Source organism: Dama dama, chromosome 22, assembly GCF_033118175.1.
Source record: "Dama dama isolate Ldn47 chromosome 22, ASM3311817v1, whole genome shotgun sequence".
NCBI lineage: Eukaryota > Metazoa > Chordata > Mammalia > Artiodactyla > Cervidae > Dama > Dama dama.
In genome coordinates, this window is record NC_083702.1 from 22,259,068 (window position 1) to 22,283,564 (window position 24,497).

At 45.4% G+C, this 24,497-nt stretch overlaps 1 protein-coding gene across 2 annotated transcripts; it reads left to right on the forward strand.

Moving 5' to 3' along the window:
• Nucleotides 1–1,442: 1,442 nt before the first annotated feature.
• Nucleotides 1,443–24,255, forward strand: BCL2L14 (BCL2 like 14). 2 transcript variants are annotated; one of them, XM_061125027.1, is made up of 7 exons: nt 1,443–1,626; nt 7,987–8,432; nt 13,853–14,017; nt 14,916–15,020; nt 16,585–16,655; nt 18,837–19,103; nt 23,465–24,255. In XM_061125027.1, the coding sequence occupies exons 2-7, from the start codon at nt 7,994–7,996 to the stop codon at nt 23,501–23,503; spliced, it is 1,086 nt and encodes a 361-aa protein (XP_060981010.1). In that variant the 5' UTR covers nt 1,443–1,626; nt 7,987–7,993; the 3' UTR covers nt 23,504–24,255. The 2 variants fall into 2 exon arrangements, with proteins under 2 accessions (XP_060981010.1, XP_060981011.1); XM_061125028.1 differs by having other exon boundaries at nt 1,451–1,560.
• The last annotated feature ends 242 nt before the right edge of the window (nt 24,256–24,497 follow it).

A 24,497-nucleotide genomic window follows, 5' to 3' on the forward strand; every position in this document is an offset into this window, starting at 1 on the left:
CTCAGAACCCCCAAAATCAGAACATAAAAAGCAGAAGCAATACTGTAACAAATTCAATAAAGACTTTAAAAAATAATAATAATAATAACCAAGAGGGAAATTACCCACAGCCCTCAGAAAAACAGTGAGCTCAAAAAGGGTCTCACAGGTACCTCACCAGTGTTTTTCATTGTCCGTGAAGCCATCAGGAGTCTTCTTCATCCTCTGCTGCTGTCACATCTGTTAAATAACAAAAAGTCAACTGTTAAGGCTCTAATTGGCTTTATTGAATGATTCATGAACCAGGCAGGATCCCATCCAGCAAGTAAAGAGGAACTCTACTGAGCTGCGGAAAAGGAAAGGTATTTTAAAGGCAGCAAGGGAGCAGAAAAAGGGAAATTATCAGCAAAGATGTATTGTTTTAGGCAAGGCCTCACTCCTGAAGGGAACAGAAGGGTCTATCTGCAGATTTCCCAAGACTGACCAGGAAATTCCAACTTGGCTGGAATCACATTCCTCGGAAGGCTGAAATTATCATCAGCTTAGGCATCAAGTCCTGGTCTGCTGCCATGGGCCCAACACAAGTGACTCCATTTGGGGTCTGTTGTTTCCTTCTTAACAAGGGGCAGGGGTCACGTGGTCCATGTGACTGCAGGGGAGCACCCTGGTAGATGCATGACTGAGGGCAGCATGCAGAGAACAGGCAGTGGGCCACACAGACACCTCAAGGGTAGCAAAGCGATACTGTCACAGAAGGAAGGAATTATACCAAGTTTTTAATTAATTCTCGCTGGATGACTGGATCATGGTGGTCTTTATTTTATGTATGCTATTTTTTGTTTTACAAGTTTTCTACAACAAATGTGCATTTTTTTTTAATTTTACAGTGCTGTGTTGGTTTCTGTCTTTCAACGTCACTCAGCCATAATTATACATATATCCTCTCCCTCTTGAGCCTTACTCTCCAATGTGTATTTTTAGAATCAGAAGAGAAGTAGGTTTTGCTGTCAGAGATGATCAGTAAACATTTGCTAAACTGATGAAGGCTTCCCAGGTGGCACAGTTGGTAAAGAACGGCCTGCCAATGCAGGAGACTCAAGAAATGCAGGTTCAACCCCCTGGGTCGGGAAGATCCCCTGAAGAGGAAATGGCAACCCACTCCAGTATTCTTGCCTAGAAGGCTACAGTCCATGGGGTCGTAAAGAGTTGGACACAACTGAGCACATACACGGTTGATTCAACTTGATTGAAGCTGATGAAAGGAAAAGTAAAGTCCTATGGTGGGGGCGGGGGGCACCCACATAATTGTCCCCGTCCTAAAGGGCAGTGAGAGTCCTTAATAAAGATGCAGAACTCCTAGAGTCAAATTACTTGGGCAAAGGTCAGTCCCTCCTTCAGTTAAATAGCTGAGGGCAGGGCTTAACAAGGAAGTGACTCCCTTTATAAGCCTCCCTCCAGCCTCAGTCCCAACCTGAACCGGCTACACTCCGGTGGCGTCTTAGATCACAAGGGCCTTCTGAAATTAGGACCCAGGAAGACTAGGCCACAGTTTCCTCTTAAGTTTCGTGGAGAGAGACTCAGGTATAGACATATCCTTACAGCCACCTGACCCGAAGCGGGAGCAACCACTGACAGCTTGAAGACCAGGTAACACCTGGAGAGATTCAGCCTTCCCAGCAGGACGTGGGGGTTGTGGGGGGGTTAACTACAGTCCTGGATGTGTTCATTAGGTGCATTAGGTGCTGGGGGCTGGTAAACCTAATGTTTACTACGTTTGTTTAGGAGTTCTGATCATGTAAGTCTCAGGAAGCAAAAGTAAGAATCTAAAACTAAAAGCTAAGTGTACAGTTCATTAGGGGTTTTCAGGAAAGAGAAAGAGAGACATTTAGGTTTCCCTTTCATTTCTCCTTTGCTCCAGAACGGCTGGGGGAGTTAAGAAAATATAACTGGCTGAATCATTTTTAATATTATGCAGGCCTGTCTCAGTGAGTATGTGATAGCATGACAGAAGCCCGTGGAAACACTAGTTCCCTCCTCCAGAGCACAAATGGGCTGAGGACAGGAGTCCCTGGCTTTGAGCCCCAAGCATCTCTGGGCACAAGGTCTAGTCCTCCTAGAGACTTCCTTCAGTACCGGCACAAGTGAAATGGGGAATTCCCCCTCCCCTCTAGAAGGCTCCCTCCTGAGTTCCCTGCCCGCTCTGTTCTATAATCAGAGCCTGAGTCTGTGTTTAATTCATGAGACCTGAGGTTCTCTCAATTTAGCTTCTATTGTAGGACAGTAAGACATTTTACCTCATTTCACCCTTAGGATTAAAGACCGTGTGCTACTCAGAAATGACAAGTGGGGGAGAGAGAAGGATGCTAGAAGGTCTGAAGTTCAGGGAAGAAAGGGGAGGGGTGGCCTGTGAGAGGACAGAGAGTGCGAAAGGAGAGGCGCTAGACAGCCAGACAGAACCCAGCTCATCAGCTGGTCTGCATACGTCCCTCTGGGATGAGCGTCCTCCCCCGGTCTTACACTCAGGCCTTGCCGGTGTGTCCAGAGTCATGAAGTAAGCTCTGCGGCTGAGTCTGTTGGGCCAAGGGGTCTTTCATGCCCCTCACACCCAGGACAGGCCAGGGCAGAGTTCTGTCCAGCTTCCTGGGTCACAGCCTCTGTGCGCTGGAATCACGGAGCATGCGCGAGGTTGATTGCTCCACGACCTGCGACGGAAAGAGAAGCGAATTCTAAGCTTGACCAGTGAATCCAGAGCTAGAAAAATCCCTACAGAGTATCCTGTGATCCTGGAGGTCAGCTGCAGCTCTGCGGTGCTTCCAGGGGACGAGCCGTCACTGGGGACCCAGAGGATTTTGACCACTTTGGGGGTTGCCGGGGTGGGGGCGGGGCGGGGAGAAGCAAGTCTCCAAGAAAGAAAAGAGACCAGGAAAAGATGTTGTGTAACCTAGCTTTGGGGAGTAGGTCTGCCAGAGTTTGTTGTAGATAAGAAAGAGGGTATATAAAGAAAGACTGGGTCAAAAGGGTAGGGCCACTGAGTCGCTCAATTATAACAAGTTTGTTTTTCTGCAACTATTCATAATTTCCACTCCTGGCTCTGAACTTACATTCTGGGGCCCCACTCAGGGCTTCATTTCCATCAGCGTTGTGTATAAAATTCACCTGTACGTTTCATTAAGAGAAGCTTGACTTTAAATAGGAACAGCAAAGAGCAGAAGGGCTGCAATTTGCGATAAAGAAAGTCACTGCTTTGCTTTAAAATAAGACTTCACTATGCATTTAACAGCTCCCACTTCATTCCCAAAGCAGATTAATAGGAAAAATACCCTATGCTTGTTAAGCCCATCCAACATGTCTTAACTGATACTTCGACTCAGTTGCAAGCACTTGCCCAGCCTGACTACCCTCCTCTCCTGAGGGCTGCCGGGCCCTCTGCTTCTTTTGCCCTTGGTCTGGCCTCTTGGCTGGGCCAAGCACTCAAATGCTTTCTAACCTGGAAAACCACGAAAACTTATTCTTTCACCAAGTGGAAGGGCTGTGTTCTCCACCTTGACCTCAGGGTTTCCCCTCTTTTCAGATGTTGCTCCTGAATCAATAGTTAGCAAACTCTGGTTTCTTAAAGAAGTCAGGCCCTTTCTCTCTCCAACAACAACGCTCCTCCACACACACACACACTATTAAAGTCTTCACACTACACACACACACACACAATGTTAAAGTCTTCACAGTACATTAGAAAGGTTTGGGTTTGGTTTGGTTTAACTTACCTGGTTTCTCCCAAGCATAGTATTCTGGTTGCAAGTTCAAGGCCTTGCTTCCTAGAGGACCCAGGTGTATGTCCTGCCTAAGGCATCCAGGGCTGTCCAACTCAAAAGGAAGGTCCAAATTAAAACCCGTGTACATGCTCTCCTGGGGCCTTCTACACCGAGTCACTCCCCCAAGTCTGGAACCATGTGTCCCACTCTCTTCTCACTTTTTAACCACTCTTTCTCTGGTGAGTCTCTGGTGAGACTCGGGTTGCTCAGTCTTCACCTGGGTCCACTTTACTTGCTTCCAACAATCTCAGAGCTCCATTTTTATAAGCAGCACCTGTTAATCACAGAATTGCCAGATTTGCATAAAAATACAAGAGGCCCTGTTAGGTATGAATTTCGGATAAACAACAGACATGCTTAGTGTAAGCATATTTGGGACTACTAAAAAATTATTTGTTGTTTACCTGACATTCAGATTTGACTAGATGTCTCATATTTTATCTGGCAGCACTATATCATTTTTCTTTCATTCCTCAAATATTTATCAAGAAGTTACCATCTGTCAGGCATTATGTTAGGTGCTGGGAAAGCCAGCCAAGTTCCAGGCTTCATAGCTTATGGTATGTATACTTTACACACACACACACACACACACACACTATATATATATATATATAGTTTTCTATAGTCATATATAGGCTTCCCTTGTGGCTCAGCTGGTAAAGAATCTGCCTTGCAATGCAGGAGATCTGGGTTCAATCCCTGGGTTGGAAAGATCCCCTGGAGAAGGGAATGGCTACCCACTCCAGTATTCTTGCCTGGAGAATGCAATGGACAGAGAGAGAACCCTGGTGGGCTGTAGTCCATGGGGTCACAAAGAGCTGGACACCACTGAGCGACTAACACTTTCACTTTTATGCACTATTTTAAGTGATTCACATGTGCCAATTTTTTCTTCTGTCCACATACCCATGTTTCATAGGTTTTAAAATTCTTTTTATTGAGGTATAGTTGATGTACAATATTATATAAGTTTCAGATGTATAACAATTATTCACAGTTTTTAAAGGTTATACTCCATTTATAGTTATGATTAAATGTTGGCTATTTTCCCTGTCCTGTACAATATATCCTTGTAGCTTATTTTTTTATACCCAATAGTTTGTACCTCCAAGTCCTCTACCATTCTCTTACCCCTTCGCCTTTTCGCTTCCCAACTGGTAACCACTAGTTTCTTCTCTGTGAGTCTGTTCCTTTATTGTTATATGTATTAGTTTGTTGCATTTTTTGAGATTCTACATGTAAATGATATCATACAATATTTGTCTTTCTCTCTCTGGCTTATTCCACTTACTCTCCATGCTGTTGCAAATTTCATTCTCTTTTATAGTTTATACAATAGTATCTCACATCCCAGGATTCACTCCCTTCTCATCACTGTATGCTCTGAGGGTGCTCCCTGTGTGGTTGCATGGGTCCTTCTGCTGTGGCGGGCTGGCTACCATGGGCAGTGTTGTAGGCTTGGCTGGCCCCCGACCCAGCTGGATGTCAGGCCCTGCTTGTGGAGTGGGTGTGTACACATACATACCACATCTTTTTATCCATTCATCTGTTGATGGACACTTAGGCTGTTTACACATCTTGATAATTGTAAATATTATTGCTGTGAACATTGTGGTGCGTGTGTCTTTTTGAATTAGTGTTTTTGGTGGGTTTTTTTTTTTTTTGGATATATACACAGAAATGAGATTGCTGGGTCATATGGTACTTTTACTTTTTTGAGAAACAGCCATACTGTTTTCTGCAGTGGACACACCAATTTACATTCTCACCAGCAGTGTATGGGAGTTCCCTTTTCTTGACATCCTTGTCAATGTTTGCTATTGGTAGACTTTTTGAAGAGACCCACTCTGACAGGTGAGAAGTTGTATCTCATTTTGGTTTTGATTTACGTTTCTCTGATGATTAATGATACTTTTGATATAATTAATAAGTTTTATTTTATAATCACATTTAGCGATGTACCTAACAACTGGATCACACATATTCTGATCAAGCACACATGAAGTGTTTTTGAGAACTGACCATACAATAGACCATCAAGCAAGATTCAACAGATTTCAAAAACTGTATCACATACAGGTCATATTTTCTCACCATTAGAGTGGGTTGCCATTTCCTTCTCCAGGGGATCTTCCCAGCCCAGGGATCAAACCTGGGTCTCCAGCATTGCAGGCAGATTCTTAACCATCTGAGCCACCAGGGAAGCCCAAGTTAGAAATTAATAACAGAAAGTATAACTATGATAGAAAATACTTTAATAGAGAAGTAACCAAAGAACTGATTAGGTAAAATTCTTCTTTACAGAACAATTCAGCTATTAGATGCAGAAGTAACAATAGAATTAGCTGTTTTCAATAATTAATGAGATATGAATGTAGGCAACTAAGATTATTAACAATGTTGTCTCCTATCCTGTACCCACTGGCCATCTGTATTTCTTCTTTGAAAAATTGTCTCTTCAGGTCTTCTGCCCATTTTTTAATTGGGTTGTTTGTTTTGGGTAGGGAAGTTTTCAGTTATTATGCCTTCAAATATGTTCTCAGCCCCTTTCTCACTCTCTTCTCCTTCTGAATTCCTAAAATGCAAATATTTGTGTGCTTTATGCTGTCCCAGAGGTCTCTTGAACTCTTATTTCTTTTCATTCTTTTTTTCTGTTCAGTATTGATTGCCACTACTCTGTCTTCCAGCTTACTAATCCATTCTTTTGTATCGCCTAGTCTCTACTGTCAGTTCCTTCTAGTGTATTTTTCGTTTCAGTTTTGTATTCTTCATTTCTGTTTGTTCTTTTATTTTCTCACTCTTTGTTAAAAGCCTCTAACTTCTCACTCTCCATTCATTCTCCTCCCCAGTTCTTACATCATCTTTATGATCACTACCCTGAACTCTTTCTTGAGTAGATTGCCTATTTCCACATCACTCAGTTCTCCTGAGGCTTTATTTCATTCCTTTGTTTGAAATATGTTCCTCTGTTGCATCATTTTGCCTAACTTGTTCTTATTTCTATGCAGCCAGTAGGTTCGTTACATTTCCTGATCTTGGAGAAATGGCTTTTTGAAGGAAACGTTCTCTGCATCCCAGAATTCATTCCCTTCTCATCACTGTATGCTCCAAGGGTGCTCCCTGTGTGGTTGCATGGGTCCTTCTGCTGTGGTAGGCTGGCTACCATGGGCAGTCTGGTAGGCTTGGTTGGCCCCTGACCCAGTTGGATGTCAGGCCCTCCCTTGTGCGGAGGCTCCCAGCTGCTGGTTGGCAGGGTCCGGTCACAAGGCGGCTGACTGCAGAATCCCAGGGAGACTCAGGTTATTGCTGAGTTAACTAGAGGATCGAGGTAGGTTTTAGGAGTCCCTGGGACTGTTGCCGTCTCATTGGTGGGTGAAACCACATCCTGGAGCTAGTGCCCGCTTACTGGTGGGTGGGGCCAGGTCCGAGGGTCCGGTTGCAGGGCCCAGGGACACAACCTAAATTCACCTATGGTCTGCTCTGTGCCCAGATTGTTCTAAGCCCCAGGATCCAGCCACAAGGAGGCTGCACTTGCCTCCATTTGCTGCTCTCTGTTCCTCCCCCACCTCCTGTGTTTGCTCCTGTATCTTTGTTCAAGCTCCTAGCTCACTCTCTCCGTCTGGAGTTATCCATGTACACATCTCCTCATCTCCACAAATCTGAACTTGCAGAAAGAACCCTGGCTTTTCCATCTCTGACTACCCACTGCCTCCCAGCACAAAAAGAATTTGTCCAGTTGCTCAGTCGTGTCCAACTCTTTGTGACTCCATGGACTGCAGCAAACCAGGCTTCCCCGTCCTTCACCATCTGCCTGAGCTTGCTCAAACTCATGTCCATCAAGTCAGTGATGCCATCCAACTATTTCATTGTCTGTCACCCCCATTCTCCTCCTGCCCTCAATCTTTCCCAGCATCAGGGTGTTTTCCAATGAGTCAAGCTCTTCGGATCAGGTGGCCAAAGCATCGGAGTTTCAGTTTCAGCATCAGTCCTTCCAGTGAATATTCAGGGTTGATTTCCTTTAGGATTGACTGGTTTGATCTCCTTGCTGTCCAAGAGACTCTCAAGAGTCTTCTCCAACACCACAAAGAGAATAGGTGCTCAGTAAATACTTACTCACTTCCACCCCGTCTCCCCTTTCCTACTAAGAGTAGGGAGCTCCCAGGTGGAAGGACACGTGTGGATTTTGTCATTGCAGCCCCACCATGTGCACTGCCAGCCCCTGTGACCTGGAAGAGATCCCCCTGGATGATGAGGACCCAGACAGCTTGGAGTACAAAATCCTGGAGTTCTATGTCAAACACCACGTCTTCCAGAACACCTCTGTCGTCCTCTCACCAAAGCTCCTGAGAACAAGGAGTCTGTCCCAGAAAGGGCCGGAGAGCTGGCCAGTGAATGAGGCATGGACGCAGGGGCCGTGGCCCTGCAGAAATTCCCAATCCAGCGAGAAGGCCATAAACCTCACCAAGAAAAAGTCGTCTTGGAGGACCCTCTTCGGGGTAGCAGAGAAGGAGGAGGACTCACAGAGCTCGCCTCCGGAAATCCGTGCCCAGGGACAAAGGGTGGGGGGACCTCAGGTCCGTCCTCGGAGTCCGAAATGGCCAAGGTCCCGCTCCAGCATGGACCAGCGCTTAGAGCACAAAGGTAAGCTTTGGGGAACCAACTGCACTTTCTCTCCCACAGCCACTTCTTTCCCTTCTTTGTGTGCCTGAGGGTTTGCCTCCTCCCACCCTTAGGTAGGGAACTCTTTGAACCTCAGCTTCCCAACCTATTAATACTCAATTCTTTTGTTGTTCTTGTTGTTTTTTTACTTTTTATTTTTGGCTGTGCTGGGTCTTCATTTCTGTGCAGGCTTTTCTCTAGTTTTGGAGACTGGGGGCTACTCCCTAGTTGGGGTCTGTAGGCTTCTCATTGCCGTGGCTTCTCCTGTTGCAGAGCACAAGCTCTGGGGTTCACAGGCTTCAGTAATTGTAGCACATGGGCTCTAGAGCACAGGCTCAATACTTGTGGTGCACGGGTTCAGCTGCTCCACGGCACGTGGGATCTTCCCAGATCAGGGATCCAATCTGTGTCTTCTGCATTAGCAGGCATATTCTTTGCCGCTCTGGTTGTTCAGTTGCTAAGTCATGTCTGACTCTTTGCAACCCCATAGACTACAGCACGCAAGGCTTCCCTGTCCTTCACTGTCTCCTAGAGTTTGCTCAAATTCATGTCCATCAAGTCGGTGACTCAATGTCCACCAGGATGGACATGAGTTTGAGCATGCTCCAGGAGTTGGTTATGAACAGGGAAGCCTGGTGTGCTACAGTCCATGGGGTCACAAAGAGTCAGACATGTGAGTGACTGAAGTGAACTGAGTCAGTGATGCTATCTAACCATCTCAATCTCTGCTGCTCTCTTTTGCTTTTGCCGTCAATCCTTCCCAGCATCAAGGTCTTTTCCAATGAGCTAGCTCTTTGCATCAGGTGGCCAAATTATTAAAGTTTCAGCTTCAACATTATTGTTTCCAATGGATATTCAGGGTTGATTTCCTTTAGGATTGACTGATTTGATCTCCTTGCAGTCCAAGGGACTCTCAAGAGTCTTCTCCAATTCCACTGAGTCACCAGGGAAGCCCAATACTCAATCCTAATTGTCCTACTTTCCTTAAGACTGAGCAGAAAGGAAAAGTTTGGTGGTGAAGGGTGATGGGACTGGTTTTCTGGCTCCACCATCTATAATTAAACTTGCTGCCCAAATTCCTAATCCTCGGTGCCAGAGACCAATACAAAGGGAAGATCCCCAGATGGGCTCAGGCCGCTGTTCCTCATGAGGGAAGTCAACTCCCATCTCTGAGCCTCTGCCTTTCCATCTGTACCTTGGCTTCTTGAAGGTGTACAGAAAGATCAGATAGCTATATAGAAAAGGGATTTCAAAGTTCAAGCCACTCAAAACACAACCAAGAAGCATTTTGACTAAATCTTCTTTCAGTGGGACAAAACACAGTGTATTGAACAGAACATTTTCATGAAAGGCTTTAACAGTGTTGCCCTTCAACCACAGACCTAGGCATAAACATCTTCCCCTCTAACCATATCTTCTGCCTGATGCCCAGATTTTAAAAGAAACCTGCTCTCCTGCTGGGCTGATTGGCCTGTGTCAATAATTAGTCAACAGGTGGCAGTAATGTCTCAAGTTTTAAATGCTGTGACTGTCAGGCTTATTGGAGAATCAGCGCACACAATGAGAGCTTTAGAGCACTGGCTGCTCAAGGAAACTTCCATTTCCCGTTGGACTTGTAAACTTTAGGGAGGAGAAGTTAAGGTTGGGATTATCTGAGGAAATCCTCCTCCCTCCAGGTCTTCTGCTGGGGGTGGGATCTGAGGTCCAGAGCAAACAGAACAGTTTGGCTTGCTTGCCTGTGTGTGTGTTCAGTTGTGTCCGACACTTTGTGACTCCACGGACGGTAGCCTGCCAGGCTCCTTTGTCCATGGCATTTTCCCCGGCAGGAATGCTGGAGTGGGTCGCCATTTCCTACACTCCAGGGGATCTTAGGGATAGTACCCGGGTCTCTTGTGTCTCCTGCATTGGCAGGCATATTCTTTACCACTGAGCCACCTGGGAAGCCCCATCGAACAGTTTGAAGTGAAGTGAAGTCGCTCAGCCGTGTCCGACTCTTTGCAATCCCATGGACTGTAGCCTACTATGCTCCTCTGTTCATGGGATTTTCCAGGCAAGAGTACTGGAGTGGGCTGCCATTTCCTTCTCCAGAGGATCTTCCCGACCCAGGGATCGAACCTAGGTCTCCCGCATTGTAGGCAGACACTTTACCGTCTGAGCCACCAGGGAAGTTTAGAGGCACATAAATAGGTCTTTCTGCTTGTCCTGTTCTTTGAAGTTTGCCAGGAAACAGAAGATTTTTCCTGACTTTAACTTTCTGGTTTTCCTGAGGAAAACAGTGTTCTGTATTTGAAGATTACTGAAGGGTCATTGGACCTTTGCCTATTTTCTAAAATTTCCAGATCTCTGTGTAGAACTATAGATATTCCTACAAAAGTAGAAATGGTTATCTCCTAAGGAGGCTTAGCTTTAATGATTCACATAAGTTGGTCCTCCCTCTCCCCTTTCTCTCTCTTTGCTTTCTTGTTTAGGTAATTATGAGGGTGGTTAGCTGGTTCTATGCTGAGTGTGACCCAAGAGGGACTTACCCTCTATTTCTCTTCTGCCACGTGTAAATCAGAACTCAGTAGTTGGTGTCCCCTGGGTTTTTTTAACTAAAGGTCACAATTTAGCCTGTGCTGCCATTTCAGACACCAGGCTGGACTAAGAACTATGAGATTTTGTCCCAAGACCAAAGTCTTGTAGTGACAGGCCTTCGGATGTAGAAAAACGAATTTGTACCAATTTGAGAAACACCAACCCAGTTTTTCTGTGAGTCTCTTTTTCTCTCCACAGCTGTGATCTGCTGTAACTTCACTGACATAGAGATTATTTTTCTCTCCTATAAAAGAAAACCACCGTTTGGCAGTTCAGGCTTGATCTGCCAGTTCCCCAGTCTTTAAGGATTCCATTCTGTTGCCCCTCAGCTAATGACTTCCAACCTCAAAGTCACCTTAAACCCCAAGATGGCTGCTCAGATTCCAGCCATCGTGTCTACATTCTAAGCAGGGAGAAAGAGGAAGCAAGGAGAAGGACAAAAGTTTATCTTTCTAGATAATTCCGCTCCCTTTTAGAGAGCTTTCTTAAAACTGTAGCCAACTTCTTACATCTCAGTGCCTACACCTTATTGCAAAAGAGGCTGAGAAATGTAGTTCTGTCAGCTTCCCCTGACATTTCAGGGGTCTGTTACTAAGGAAGATAAAGAAAAGGGATACTAGGTAGGAAATAGCAGACTCCCCTATATGAAATTCTCTCCCAAATGCCCTGTCCTTTCTCTTTAAAAGAGAAACCTCAAGCCAAATGCCTTCCCCACTCTCCTGCTCTCCTTAACTGCACAATGAGCCCCCAGAATAAACTCCAAAGAAGGGCAGCCTTTCCATTTTCTCTCCACCCCCATCCAATGTTTCCTTGCCTATCAGATCAGACCAACTCTGAACAGAAGGAAATCTTTAAAAAAAACAAGATATTAGAATGGAAATTTTCTTTTTTTTTTTTTTTTTTGCCATACTGCAAGGCATGTGGGATCTTATAGTTCCCTGACCAGGGATTGAACCAGTACCTCCTGCGGACAGACTCTTAACCACTGGACTGCCAGGGAAGTCCCTAGAATGGGAATCTTAACCAGGTTAATTCACCTGAGTTTCAAAATGTGTTTACTTATAGATTTTCCTGCACATATTTTGTCTGCATTCCTCCAATCCATAGAAACAGACACACAGATTAGTCAGCTTGGGGACCACCTCTGTGTCCTCTGGTGGTCTCGTGACCAAGTGGTGGAGGCTGGGAGATGGGGAGAGACAGCCATGAGGGTCTTCATCTGCCTCCTCTGAGGGCAAGGTGGGCAGAGCGTGACTCTTCCATTGAAAAGAGCGTGTTAATCACCCCACCAACAGCACAGGGTTAGAGAGGCAAGGCGTGCACACTTTCCTCTCCTACCTCCCATGGACACAAGGGAAGGCTCCCACTGGTTTGGGCATCCAGCCTCTTGCCACCTCCTTGCGTGGGCGGCTGGCGTTCACGAGGAGGCTGGTTGGACTGCAGTAAGGTGATTTAAAAGTGGGAAAGCATGTTTGGTTGGATTGTTGTCAAATGGAAAGGAAAAGCATTGATCCTCCACTCCTTAACCTCTCCAGTTCTTCTCTCTCTAATCTACTGCTAATCTGTTTTTTAACCCAATGGATGGAGCACCATGAAAAAAGTGGCTTTTTAAGGAAGCCATTATGCTTTCTTTTTAAAAGGAAGGCATTGTGGACAGAGCATCAGTGGCCTGTCAGTGAACACCCAGGAGGGTGATGGGAGAATCTGGGGAAAGAGAATCAGACATCACCTGGCAGCTCCTCAGGAGGTCACACCCAGCTCTTCACATGACACCCACGCCTTGCCTTGCTCATCTATCCTGACTGACAAAGTCTGGGAGTTCCTCTGGGCACACTGACCTTCTGGCCCAAACCCGTTACTGTCAACAAGTCTTATGAATTAAATACTGTTGTTCTTAAACATTACATGATACAACTGCTCCATATCAAAGGCAGAGCTTGTACAAGCTTCTACGTGTTAAGAACGTAGTGACAGATTAACAATGAAATTTTACTCCCAAATAACTCAGCAATACTGCCTGCCCTCCTACCCCAACCCCATCCTCCACCAGGGACCAAGTCGACTTGTCCTTCACAGGCCATGACATTCGGGGGCCAGAGCCATTTAAAACTTCATGTCCCCAGATGCTTTATTCTCCAGTTACATGTGCAAACATTTGACATAAGTCTTTTCTCGGATTGTAAATTCTTGAGGGTCATGGGTTAGATTTTATGCGTCCTTGTTTACCTATCCACATTTTTTGCATGTTTCCCAGCAGGCGTGGAGGCGGGGAAGACGACACGTGACCGTACCAGCAAGGGAAGTTCCTTGATAATGGGCTTGAGTCAGGAATACAGCCCGAGAGAAGGGATATTTCTCTCTCCTCAGTGACCAGCCCCCAAAGGCTTGTCACACTGCTGAATGCCTTCCAAAGTGCATAGGGGCCAGCTCTCCAAGATATAAAGGATGCCCCAAAAAAGAATAAAAATAAAAGCGTAATGAGCGTTCCCTCAAGCAAAGAACTGAGCACTGTGTTGCAGCCCCTTTTGTGTTGCAAACGGGCAAGGGGACCCTAATTTTGCAAGACTTCCAAAAGAGGGTGCAGAGGGGTAATTGTTTCAAAGTGGCAATCATTCCTGCGTGCCCCTCCCCCATCCCAGCCTCTGCCAGGCAACTGCCCAGGCTTTCTGAAGAATGCCACCACCCCCCCAAACGCACACTCCTGCCCAGCCCCCGGGCCATTTCCTTTCCCTCTAGGCCCGGTGTTTTCATTTCGGGCAACCGTGCATACCAATGAGCCAGACAAAGTTCTGGGAAGGGCCTGTCAGCACCGTTTTGTCTTCTTTCAGCTGCGGACCCCAGAGTCGTTTCCATTGCCAACCGAGTCGCTGAAATTGTTTATTCCTGGCCGCCGCCAGAAGAGTTCCACAGCCAGGGAGGAGGCTTCAACTCCCAAGAGCTTCCGGTACCCCAGAGTTTCGAAGGGCAGTCTGGAGCTAAAAGTACCAAGAAAGGTAAACTTCCCTTCTGAGCGTTTGGCCCAGGGTGCATATTGGCCAAGCAGAGGTCCATGAGCACGTATGTATTATTCAGCTCAGGGCCCTGCCACTTAGGAATCTCTGCTGACCTGGGCTCAGGGCACCACCCTCACACGCTGGAGGCACTGGCCTTTAGCTGGAGAACCCAGCCCAAGTCAAGGCGAGTGCTCCAGCAGAGGGAAGCAGCATGCCAAGCTCACTGCTAAGTCCAAAGAAAAGTCTCCTATTGAGGGGCAGGAGGAGGTGCAAAGCGAGCACTCCATCTTGTCCGCAGCTGGGGGGTGGGCAGGGGGAACGCAGCATTGGATTTCACCATGTTAGCCACGGCCAAGGCCCGGTGTGCTCAACGAGTGCACAGGCTGTAGGTGGCGCGTCCCCCCAGGAGTTTACACTGTTGCCTTGGGCTCCCGTGAAGAAGCAGGGGGCTTGTCAGGCACCAAGCCTAGAGCCAAACATGAAGCAGACCTGAGAAGTCGTGATGAGGCTGGGTTGGTTGTCACCCAAACTGGAGCAACAGCCAGGACTGTGGACCCCAACCGACCTGGAGAAATTCTAGATGTGAGGGAAAGGGAAGGTGTCAGCTGTGTTCAACTCTTTGTGACTCCATGGACTGTACCCTGCCAGGCTCCTCTCTCCATTGGGTTTCCCAGGCAAGAATACTGGAGTGGGTTGCCATGCCCTCCTCCAGTGGATCGTCCCAGCCCAGGGATGGAACCCGCGTCTCCTGCATTGGCAGGCAGATTCTTTACGGTCTGAGCTACCAGGGAAGCCCAGAGTTGAGAGAAAGAGGACCAAGTGCCCGGGAAGAGGAGTTCAGTCTGACATTCCCTCACTAATGACTGTCCAACCTGTGGTTCTCTTTCTCAAACCCCAGTGGACGATGAGGGGCCCAGCTGGCTCTTGAGCTGGCAGCACATCAAGCGACAAGGCAGAGGAGTCTTCAATCGTGGCGGTGCCCCCCAACCCCCGATCCAAACTGGTGAGTGTGTCCACCCTGTGCTGTGCTGCCAGGACCACAAACTACCAAAGGGGCTTAGAGTGAGTAGCTGGGAGAGCAGGACCCCTCAGAGAGTAAAAAAAAACCCAAAGTGTTCCTACTTTACTGCGATCTCATGTGTGTCTGGGCCACATAAAGTGATGACGCCAAAACAAGCCAAAGCTTAGGCCCTCATCCTCCAGGCACATGAGCAACTGGGACTGCTGCTGCAGCAACTTTCCCAGAAAGAGGCAACAGAATCCGATAAAAACTACACATGGGTGGCGGAAGCATCCAGTCCTTCTCCCAGGTGACTTGGGTCTCAGGCTTCCTACCTCCTTGCCCTTCACTCGACCTCATGGCATGAATTTCCTGGCCTCTCCTCCCCTTCTCCTCTGGGACCCACATGAGGACATCGTGACTTCAGAGACTATGCCACAAGGAAAACGTGCTGTTCCCTCAGTAACAGGCTTGTCTCTGTTTGGATTCCACACTATAGCAATGACTGTTTTCCTAATATTATTTCACTGTTAGCACGTTTGGAGATGAGGGAAAGCGGACTCCACCTTCCCTGTTTCCAACACACACAGCACACACCAACTGGGGCCATCTCCGTCTCCATCTGCCATGTTAGCCTTTGGGGTGGGAGAACTTATTCATTGTATTTACTTAAACTCTACCCTGTTGTAAAGACACAGCATACAAAGTATATGTTTTGGTACATGTACTTTGTACAAGTGCAAAGTTAGATAAATCCAATTTGAAAGATAATGTTTAAAAAAAAAAAAAAGTAGGAAAATAGGTGGGTTTGGGAATGACTTTAATTCCCCAAATTCAGAATTTGTGTACCTTCCTCTCAGGAGGCCACAGTTTGGCTCCGAGTTTTCTAGCAGTTAACACAAAGGATGAATATGATCAAATAGGGGTTTATGGTGTCTACATGGGAAAAGACCACCTGCTCAGGAAAAACCCAAAGACCTGACAGACATTTCTTCTAAGTATCAGGGGGGAAGGGATAGTTAGGGAGTTAGGAGGGACAAGTGCACACTGCTATATTTAAAACGGATAACCAACAAGGACCTACTGTATAGCACAGGGAACTCTGCTCAATGTTACATGGCAGCCTGGAACACAGGGGAGTTTAGGGAAGAATGGATACGTGTATATGTTTAACTGAGTTCCTTCACTCTCAACCTGAAACTATTACAACATTGTTAATTGGCTACACCCCAATACAAAATAAAAAGATAAAAAAATTTCTTCTAAGTATCATTAGAGATAAGCTCATGCATCTTCAACAGCATTCTTAGAGCAAATAAAGTGATGAGTTTCACGGTGTGAATCAGGGGGCTAGGGGAGGAAAGAAGGGAGAAAAGAGGGGGGTGGAGGGGAGGCTGTTCAGAACGCTTTGGGCGTCATCAGAAGAGGTGAAGTAGATTTACTTTGCTGGAAGTTACAACGTGCATGGTCTTCCTCACTCCCTAACTAGGCTACAAGCTTGTCCCTGGAAACATACAAGATTTTTTTTTTTCTCTTGAAAGAAATAACTGTAATTTTCCCCTGACAGAAGGAGAAGACCAAATAATAGCCAGAATTGTTGAGCTGCTGAAATATTCAGGGGAGCAGTTGGAAAGAGAGGTAGGGAGCATCTTGAACTAATGGGTTTTCTTTCTGTGTCCCCGCCCTGTACTGGGGAATGGAACTGGACTGATGGTTGTACTCCTTTTTCAAAGTTCTGGTTTCCACTTAAGTCCTAAATTTTATTTCCCTTGGAGTCAAAACTCTTCATGCTGGCAGGGTCTCAAAAATGAATCACTTTGGAAAACATAAGTAAACCTTCTGGAGCCTCCTCGGAATTTTTGGAAAGGAAAAAAGTCACCAATAAATTAAAATTCGCTGAATAGAATTATGAATCTAGTTCCCCATGTAACTGATCCTCAGGGAAGTTTAGACTCTTGTGTTTGCCCTGTAGCCTGAATATCTGTGTCCCACAGCTGCTCCAAGTCTGGTGTGTTGTCTGAAATCTCCCCCTAGAACAGCTGGACTGTTCTCTCTCAGCAGTTCGGCCAGGGGACAGGTTAGCGTTACCTGGAGAATGCTGGGTTTCATGCCAGTTAGAAGTTGAGACTGGTTATTCCCGTCAGGAACGTGCAAGGGTTGCCTTCAGGTAAGGAGGTGGTGGGCAGGGCCCCCTGTGGTCACGGCTTCTGAACGCATCCCGTCTCTGTGTTACCCATGGATGGCTGTGTGGTCTCCTGTGTCTGGCCATCAGGAGCTGGTCAGGGGACACACACACTTGTTTTGCAAGGATCCATGGGCAGGAAGTCAGATCTGTGGGGCTCTGCAGGAGGGGTTAACAGTGCTAACTGGCCAGCCACCCACCCCAGTCCACCCCAGCGTGCTCGGTGGCTCCTCGATGCCCTTGTCAGAGGTGTCCCAGAGGACGGTGACCAGGATGGGGGAGGAATATGCGATGGTACAGAATGAGGAACACTGAGGGAACCAAGGCCAGACCAAAGAAAAGAGGAGGAAACAGGAGAGTTTTGGGACCTTAGTAGAGGGTGGACAGGGGTGCAGAGGAAGCAGAAAACAGAAGAGGGCATATGATGACCCTGTGTTTCTCCAGAACTAGCATCAATGGACAGGAGTTACGGGGCAAGTCATTTCTCCCCATTTGAAGGATGAACCTTGTAGCTTTCAAGGCTGTCCACTAGGACTTCTCTGGTGGTCTAGCAGTTAAGTCTTCATGCTCCCAATGCAGGGGACATGGGTTCAACCCCTGGTCAGGGAACTAAGACCCCATATGGCCAAAAAAAAAAAAGAAAGAAAGAAAGAAAGGCCAAGGTGGTATCGTTCTTTTTCTAAGACCATGATACTCTAAAGGAAGGAAAGCTAAGAAATACAACATTCAAGAGAGGAGTATAAGGTAAAATCAATTGAGTAGAACAATGGAAGGGAATCAATCGATTAGGTTTTGTTTTTCTTTTCACATGAACTCAGGTAACTCATGAACATTTCCCTAATAACTCTGAGCTCTTGAAGCACCCTGGACACATGCTAACATTTCAAGAGCATCTTTTCCATGTTGGGTACAAGGCCAAGTGTTTCAAAATTACTCTGGGTTTCCCTGGTAGCTCAGATGGTAAAGAGTCTGCCTGCAGGGTGGGAGACCAGGGTTCAATCCCTGGGTTGGGAAGATCCCATGGAGAAGGAAATGGCAACCCATTCTAGTATTCTTGCCTGGAAAATCCCATGGATGGAGGAATCTGGCAGGTTACAGTCCATCGGGTTACAAAGAGTCGGCCACAACACAGTGACTTCACTTTCACTTTCTTCGTACAGGCTGTCGCCCCAGTTTAGAGATGACATAACTGAAACTGAGAAGTTAAGTAATTTCTCCAAGATTGCACAGCTAATAATAAGTGGAGCAGGGGTTTGAGCCAATACAGCGATTTCCAGGTTTTGGATTCTGCCCATCACACAACCTCTAACAAAGCACCTTTCACTGGCTTACAAGTGTCAGTGGACTCTGAGCCCCTTGAGTGAGGACGCGTCTTAATCGTCCACGGTACCACCTGTCATAAGTGCTAGGAGACATTTGTTGAATGTCCTGTGAACAGGCTGTTCAGTCTGTATTGGTTCCCATGGAAGGAATTCACAGAGAAAGTCCATGCCCTGTCTGGTCCTGTGGGATATGGTTCCACATTTGAGATTAGAATCCAGGGTTTTCCACTGGGTGTTTTAGTCGCCCAGTGTTCAGCAGGAGAGTCTGCTTCCCCGGCCAAGGCTGATATATACTGTTTCTCCTCTCGTACACAGTTGAAGAAAGACAAGGTTTTGATGACCTGCTTCCAGGATGGGTTATCCTATCCTGTTTTCAAGACCATCACAGACCAGTTCCTAAGGGCCGTGGACACCAGGGGAGAATCAGAGGTCAAAGCCCAGGGCTTTAAAGCTGCTCTTGCAATAGATGTCATAGCCAAGCTCACGACTGTCGACAACCACCCCATGAACAGGGTGCTGGGTTTTGGAACCAAGTACCTGAAAGATAATTTCTCACCCTGGATCCAGCAGCATGGTGGATGGGTAAGTGCATTCCATCTAAAAATGATATCTTCCCAGAACTCAGGGGGCAACGGCATGGAAAGGTGTTTTTTCTGGGGCTTGTTTTTTTTAAGTGAAGGGAACACATCTTTGAAGCAGTTCTCATGGGTTTAGGACACTTGAGTGGCAAGAGATTTACCCCATTGATGGGAACATATTTTTAGTTATTATCTTCATTATCAATAAATATTTACTGAGCTCCCAAAGGGTATGTGGGGTATGTGAGTGAGAGGAGAGGGACTGGTCAGACAGAACAGGAAATGAAGAGATGCTGAGATATAAAATGTTTGGATAGATACAATTTCTGTTTTCACAAATTTTGCAGGCAACGGAAGTCTGGCAGTGAGACTAGAAGTTCCTTCTTCTCTCAGGGGTATGGGAACAATCTTTACACAGAGCTTCAGGGCTTATGACATTTTGTCATTGCTGTTGGGACCTAGACATTCCGACAGGGACATTTTGATGCAAACTGAAGAGCAGTTTAATTTTCATCTATTTTTAAATTATCTGCTATCAGGCAAAACAGACCCTGATTCCTCAGCCTCAGCCCTTCCCCTACCCTTTTCCTTTGAGATTTCTTTAAAACTGTCCTGTTCAAATGGCCTCATAAGGGGAACCTTTTCAAACTGCTTTACCCCAGAGCTCTAAACCTCAGTAGGCACAGGACATTTTTGTCTGTTCCAGCCCTTCCTAGGAGGACATGCACTACTATCATGAGTCCTATTTCTACTAGGGTGGTCCAGAGGCCAGGAAAAGACCCGAGTCTGCTCTGGGCATGGCCAGCATGACCCCAAGGCCTCCAAACAGGCTTAGTCTCTTGGCTACCAGATGGGAAGTATAGCTGATCATGGCTATGGGCCTGACGTGCCCACCACAATCACCAGTTCCTGCCCATTAAACTACCCAGACTTCTGTTCTTTCCTATTTTCCACTGTCACACCAGATATGATAGCCCTTAAGTGGCTAATCTGAGCTTCCCAGGTGATGCTAGTGGTAAAAGAACCCGCCTGCCAATGCAGGAGATGCAGGTTCTATCCCTGGGTCAGGGATATCCTCAGGGTCAGATCCCCTGAGGAAGGAAATAGCAACTTACTCCAGTATTCTTGCATGGAAAATTCCAAGGACAGAAGAGCCAGGTGGGCTTTAGTCCATTGGGTTGCAAAGGGTCAGACATGACTGATGCAACTGCAGCAGCAGGAAGTGGCTAATCTGAACAAGGCTCTTAAGTACTCCAAATTCAAGCTGCTTTAACTCATGGAGGAGTATAGATTCCTGAACATCACTTCAGATTTAACAACTCTAAGGCCCTTCAAGACCAGGGCCCCCTCAAGTCCCTCCTCCGCCTCAGAGCCCCTCCTGTCTACTCCAGCTCAAGACCCTTACCAGCCTCTGAGTCTTTACGACACTTGATATTTGCACTACAATTATATACAGGAAATTACCATCATTGTTGGTCTTCTCAGTATATTCTTCCAGAGGGACTGTAAGTATCAACTGGATTTACAAGCCAGTTCTCAAAATCTAGTTAACTAATGTAACTGAAATGCCAAAAATGTTCTATGAAAAATAGTGTTTCTATACCAAAAGTACAAACAACAAAAGAAAAAATAAAAGGGACTACATCAAGATTAAAAACATTTCTGCTTCAAAGGATACCCTCAAGAAGGTAAAGAGACAACCCACAGAATGGGGAAAATGTAGTTGCAAATTATATATCTGATAAGGGACTTGTATTCAGAATATGTAATAAATTCTTACAAGTCAACAATAAAAGGACAACACCCCCCACCAATTTTTAAAATGGGCAAGCAATTTGAACAGACATTTCCGGGACTTCCCTGGTGGTCCAGTGGTTAAGAATCCACCTTGCAATGCAGAGGATGTGGGTTCGATCCCTGGACAGGGAGCTAAGACTCCACATGCTGTGGAGCAACTAAGCCCATGCGCCACAACTATTGCGCCTGTATGCTCTGGAGCATGTGAGCCACAACTAGAGGGTCAGTGCGCCACAACAAAAGATTGTGCATGACACAATAAGATCCCACGTGTCACAACTAAGACCTGACAAAGCCAAATGAATCAGTATTTTTTAAAAACAGACATTTCTCCAAAGAAGATATACAAATGGCCAATGAGCACATGAAAAGATGTTTGCTTGACATCTTCAACATTAGGAAAATGCAAATCAAAACCACAATGAGTTACCATTTCACACCCACTAGCATGGCTAAAACAAAAAAGACAAGTGTTGGTGAGGATGTGGAGAATTTGATCACTCGTACATTGCTGGCTGGATTCTAAAATGGTCTGACCTCTTTGGGAGACAATTTGGCAGTTCCTCAAAATGTTAAATGTAGGGTTACCAATTCTACTCTTCTGTCTATACCCAAGAAAACGGAAAACAAGTGTTCACATAAAAGCTTGTACATGAAAAAAAAAAAAAGCTTGTACATGAATGTTCAGAGCAGTATTCATTATTCATAAAGGCCCCAAAGTAGAAACAACACAGATTTTCCATAATGAACAATGAATGGAAAAACCAAATGTGAAATATCCATACACTGGAGTAACATTCAGCCATAAAAAGGAATTAAGTATGGACAGGTGGATGAACCTTGAAAACATTATGCACAGTGAAAGAAGTCAGACAAAAAGGCCATATAGTGTATGATTCCATTTATATGAAATGTCTAGAATAGACAAATTCGTAGAGGCAGTGATTTTCTAGGGCTGTGGGGAGAAAGAATGTCATGTGACTGCTGATGGACACAGTTTCTTTCTGTAATGATGAAAATGTTCTAAAATCAGATAGAGCTGATGGTTGCACAACTCTGAACACACTAAGAGCCACTGAATTATATATTCTTAAAAGGGTGAATTTTACACTATATTTCAAGAAATTGTCATTAAAAATAGTGGTCCTAATTCTAATAAGCAAATAAAAAGAAGAAAGAATACAGTTCTATTATTTTTTAATTTGGCTGCTAGTGCTAGAGAAAAAAACAATTCCAATCAGAGAAAACAGATGGATTTTGGGGTAGAAATAATAAAGTGAATTTTCAAAAGCTAAAAGCTTTAGAATTTTGTGGCACTAGTTCTTTATCACATGTATTTTCAATTCAAAATTTATTAGTTTACTTTTCCAGGTCATCATAAATCCTAATCTTAAGTCTTGGCCACAGTTAGGTTTAATTTGGAGCACAAAGCTAGAAATTAGGAGAGGGAAGAAAAAAAAAAAGGGACTAATTTTTTCCAAAGTCAGAAACAGAGTTGCAAAAAATAAAGGATGCTGCTCAAAGAATATTTATGAGTTGATATGACTATGAGAATGTGGAAAAGATGTGGACTGACATGTGAGCTCAGCTTCCCTGAACAGGAATGAGGGGACACTGGTAGCCAACCTTCCATTGCCCCAGGGATTTCAGTGGCTCTCTGGAGTGTCCCTGTAGTGGGGTAGAAGGAGAAAAACTATTCCTAGGCATACAATTTTCAGGAGCTCGGGGTTCCTAAGTATTATATCTTAGCATTCCACGTCTCACAGGAGTGCACCAAATCTTCCCAATGGAACCACAAGCCTATGAAGGCCAGGTTATATATTTCATCCCCTTCTTTCTCTCTCGTGGTTTCCATTACCTTTACATATGTCATAGATGCTCAGCCAATACTTGGAGAGCAATGTGTGTGTTAGTTTCTCAGTCATGTCTGACTCTTTGGAGCCTGCCAGACTCCTCTGTCCATGGGATGCTCCAGGCAAGAATACTGGAGTGGGTTGCCATTCTCTTCTCCAGGGGATCTTCCTGACCCAGGGATAAACATGGGTCTCTCACATTGGAGGCAGATTCTTTACCCTTTGAGCCACCAGGGAAACCCTGGAGAGCAATAATTAATTAGTCAAATCAATGAATAGTGACAAAGCATGCCAAACAAGCCACGATTTGATTTTCATTTATTCCTTGGCCCTTTTTGCCTCACTTGAAGCACTATTCACATAGCTATCCTGTGGTCCTGCAACCTCACCCCTTCTACCGCATCTTGAAAGGAGAGGTTAGCAACCTCCATAGTCATCAACCTTTTTGAATTTAAATACAGCATCAGACTCTTCCCATCTAGACCCTTCCTATACTCGACACTGAGTGTGTAACATAAGTCCTTAGCTGGTGTTTTCCTTTCAGGCATACCAAGGATGCTAGTCACCTTTCCAAACCCTCCCCCAACTCTAACACGTCTGCAAGCCTCAGGTCAGGCTTGGGATAAGAAAGCAGAGTTAACAGGCATATGTTTTCACTTCAACACGGAATCAAACTTGGAATTCTAAAAATCTATTTCTCTTTTTCCCCTTCTAGGAGAAAATACTTAGGATACCACACGAAGAAGTAGACTGAAACATCAGAGGATTTGTAACCCTGGAATACTTATGTTCTGGCTCTGGTCTTGTGTACATCGGTCTCAGCACAGACTACAGGAGAAAACACAAATGGACAAGGTGGATGGAGCACCAAAGGCTGAATAACCATTACTCCTGCAAGTCAAGAGGCATCAGGAGAGACCTTGACTGTTTCCTGCTCCTAGGATGTAGAGCATGGCCTCCGGCATCCATTATTCAGGTTGTCTACTGAGTATGCAAGAAAGTCTAGGAAGACAAGTGGTAACCTTCCATTTAAATGCTTACAACAGAAACCATCACCCAACCTCTGCTGGCCACTTTAGGGAAAGTGCGTGACACATACTTGTTGACCTCATGAAGGTGAAATGATAAATGGCGCATGTGCTTACTCTCTGGTTTCTAGTACTGTTTATTTTTCAAAGTTCACTTGAGATGGTCTGACCTTATTTCAAGCCTGCCCTTAGGCTGATGTAGCTGTTCATGTTGGTAGACAGAGGTCAAAGAGACTCTCGAGTTTATGGCCAGCCTGGGGAGAGACTGCCTGATCTGCCTTTTTTGGCTCCCTTCTCTGGACAATTTTTTGGCAGTTTGAAAAACTTCTATTTGGCAGAAAACAATTATTCCTGTCACCCTCAACTATCTCAGTGACCTCATCTCTACTTCTAGAGGTTTCTAGAACTTTGTTATTTTGGGGGTTAGTGTAATGATTAATGCTTGGTAAAATAAATGTGCAGAAAGACAACTGTCAAAGGAGTATGTTTATGGTTAAGATAAACTAAGTAAAAGCATACGATTTCTGTGAGGATCATAGAAGTTAATTTATACCAAGTGCTTAGAACAGTGCTTGTTATTTAATGCTGTGTTCACTTATGTCCACTATTGTGTAATGCCCTCTGCTAAGCTGAAAATTTCTTCTCCTCTCAAAGCCGTCACTAATTGTTTTTCTGAAATTGATACTTTTCCAAGTGAGGTTTTGTAGTATGTGAAGTATG

Bases quoted from the DNA above. Each gene is read 5' to 3' on its own strand.
- BCL2L14 (XM_061125027.1), top strand. From the start codon at position 7,994: ATGTGCACTGCCAGCCCCTGTGACCTGGAAGAGATCCCCCTGGATGAT. The intron at 8,433-13,852 runs GTAAGCTTTGGG...GTCTTCTTTCAG, and splicing joins CCAGCGCTTAGAGCACAAAG to CTGCGGACCCCAGAGTCGTT. The intron at 14,018-14,915 runs GTAAACTTCCCT...CTCAAACCCCAG, and splicing joins AGCTAAAAGTACCAAGAAAG to TGGACGATGAGGGGCCCAGC.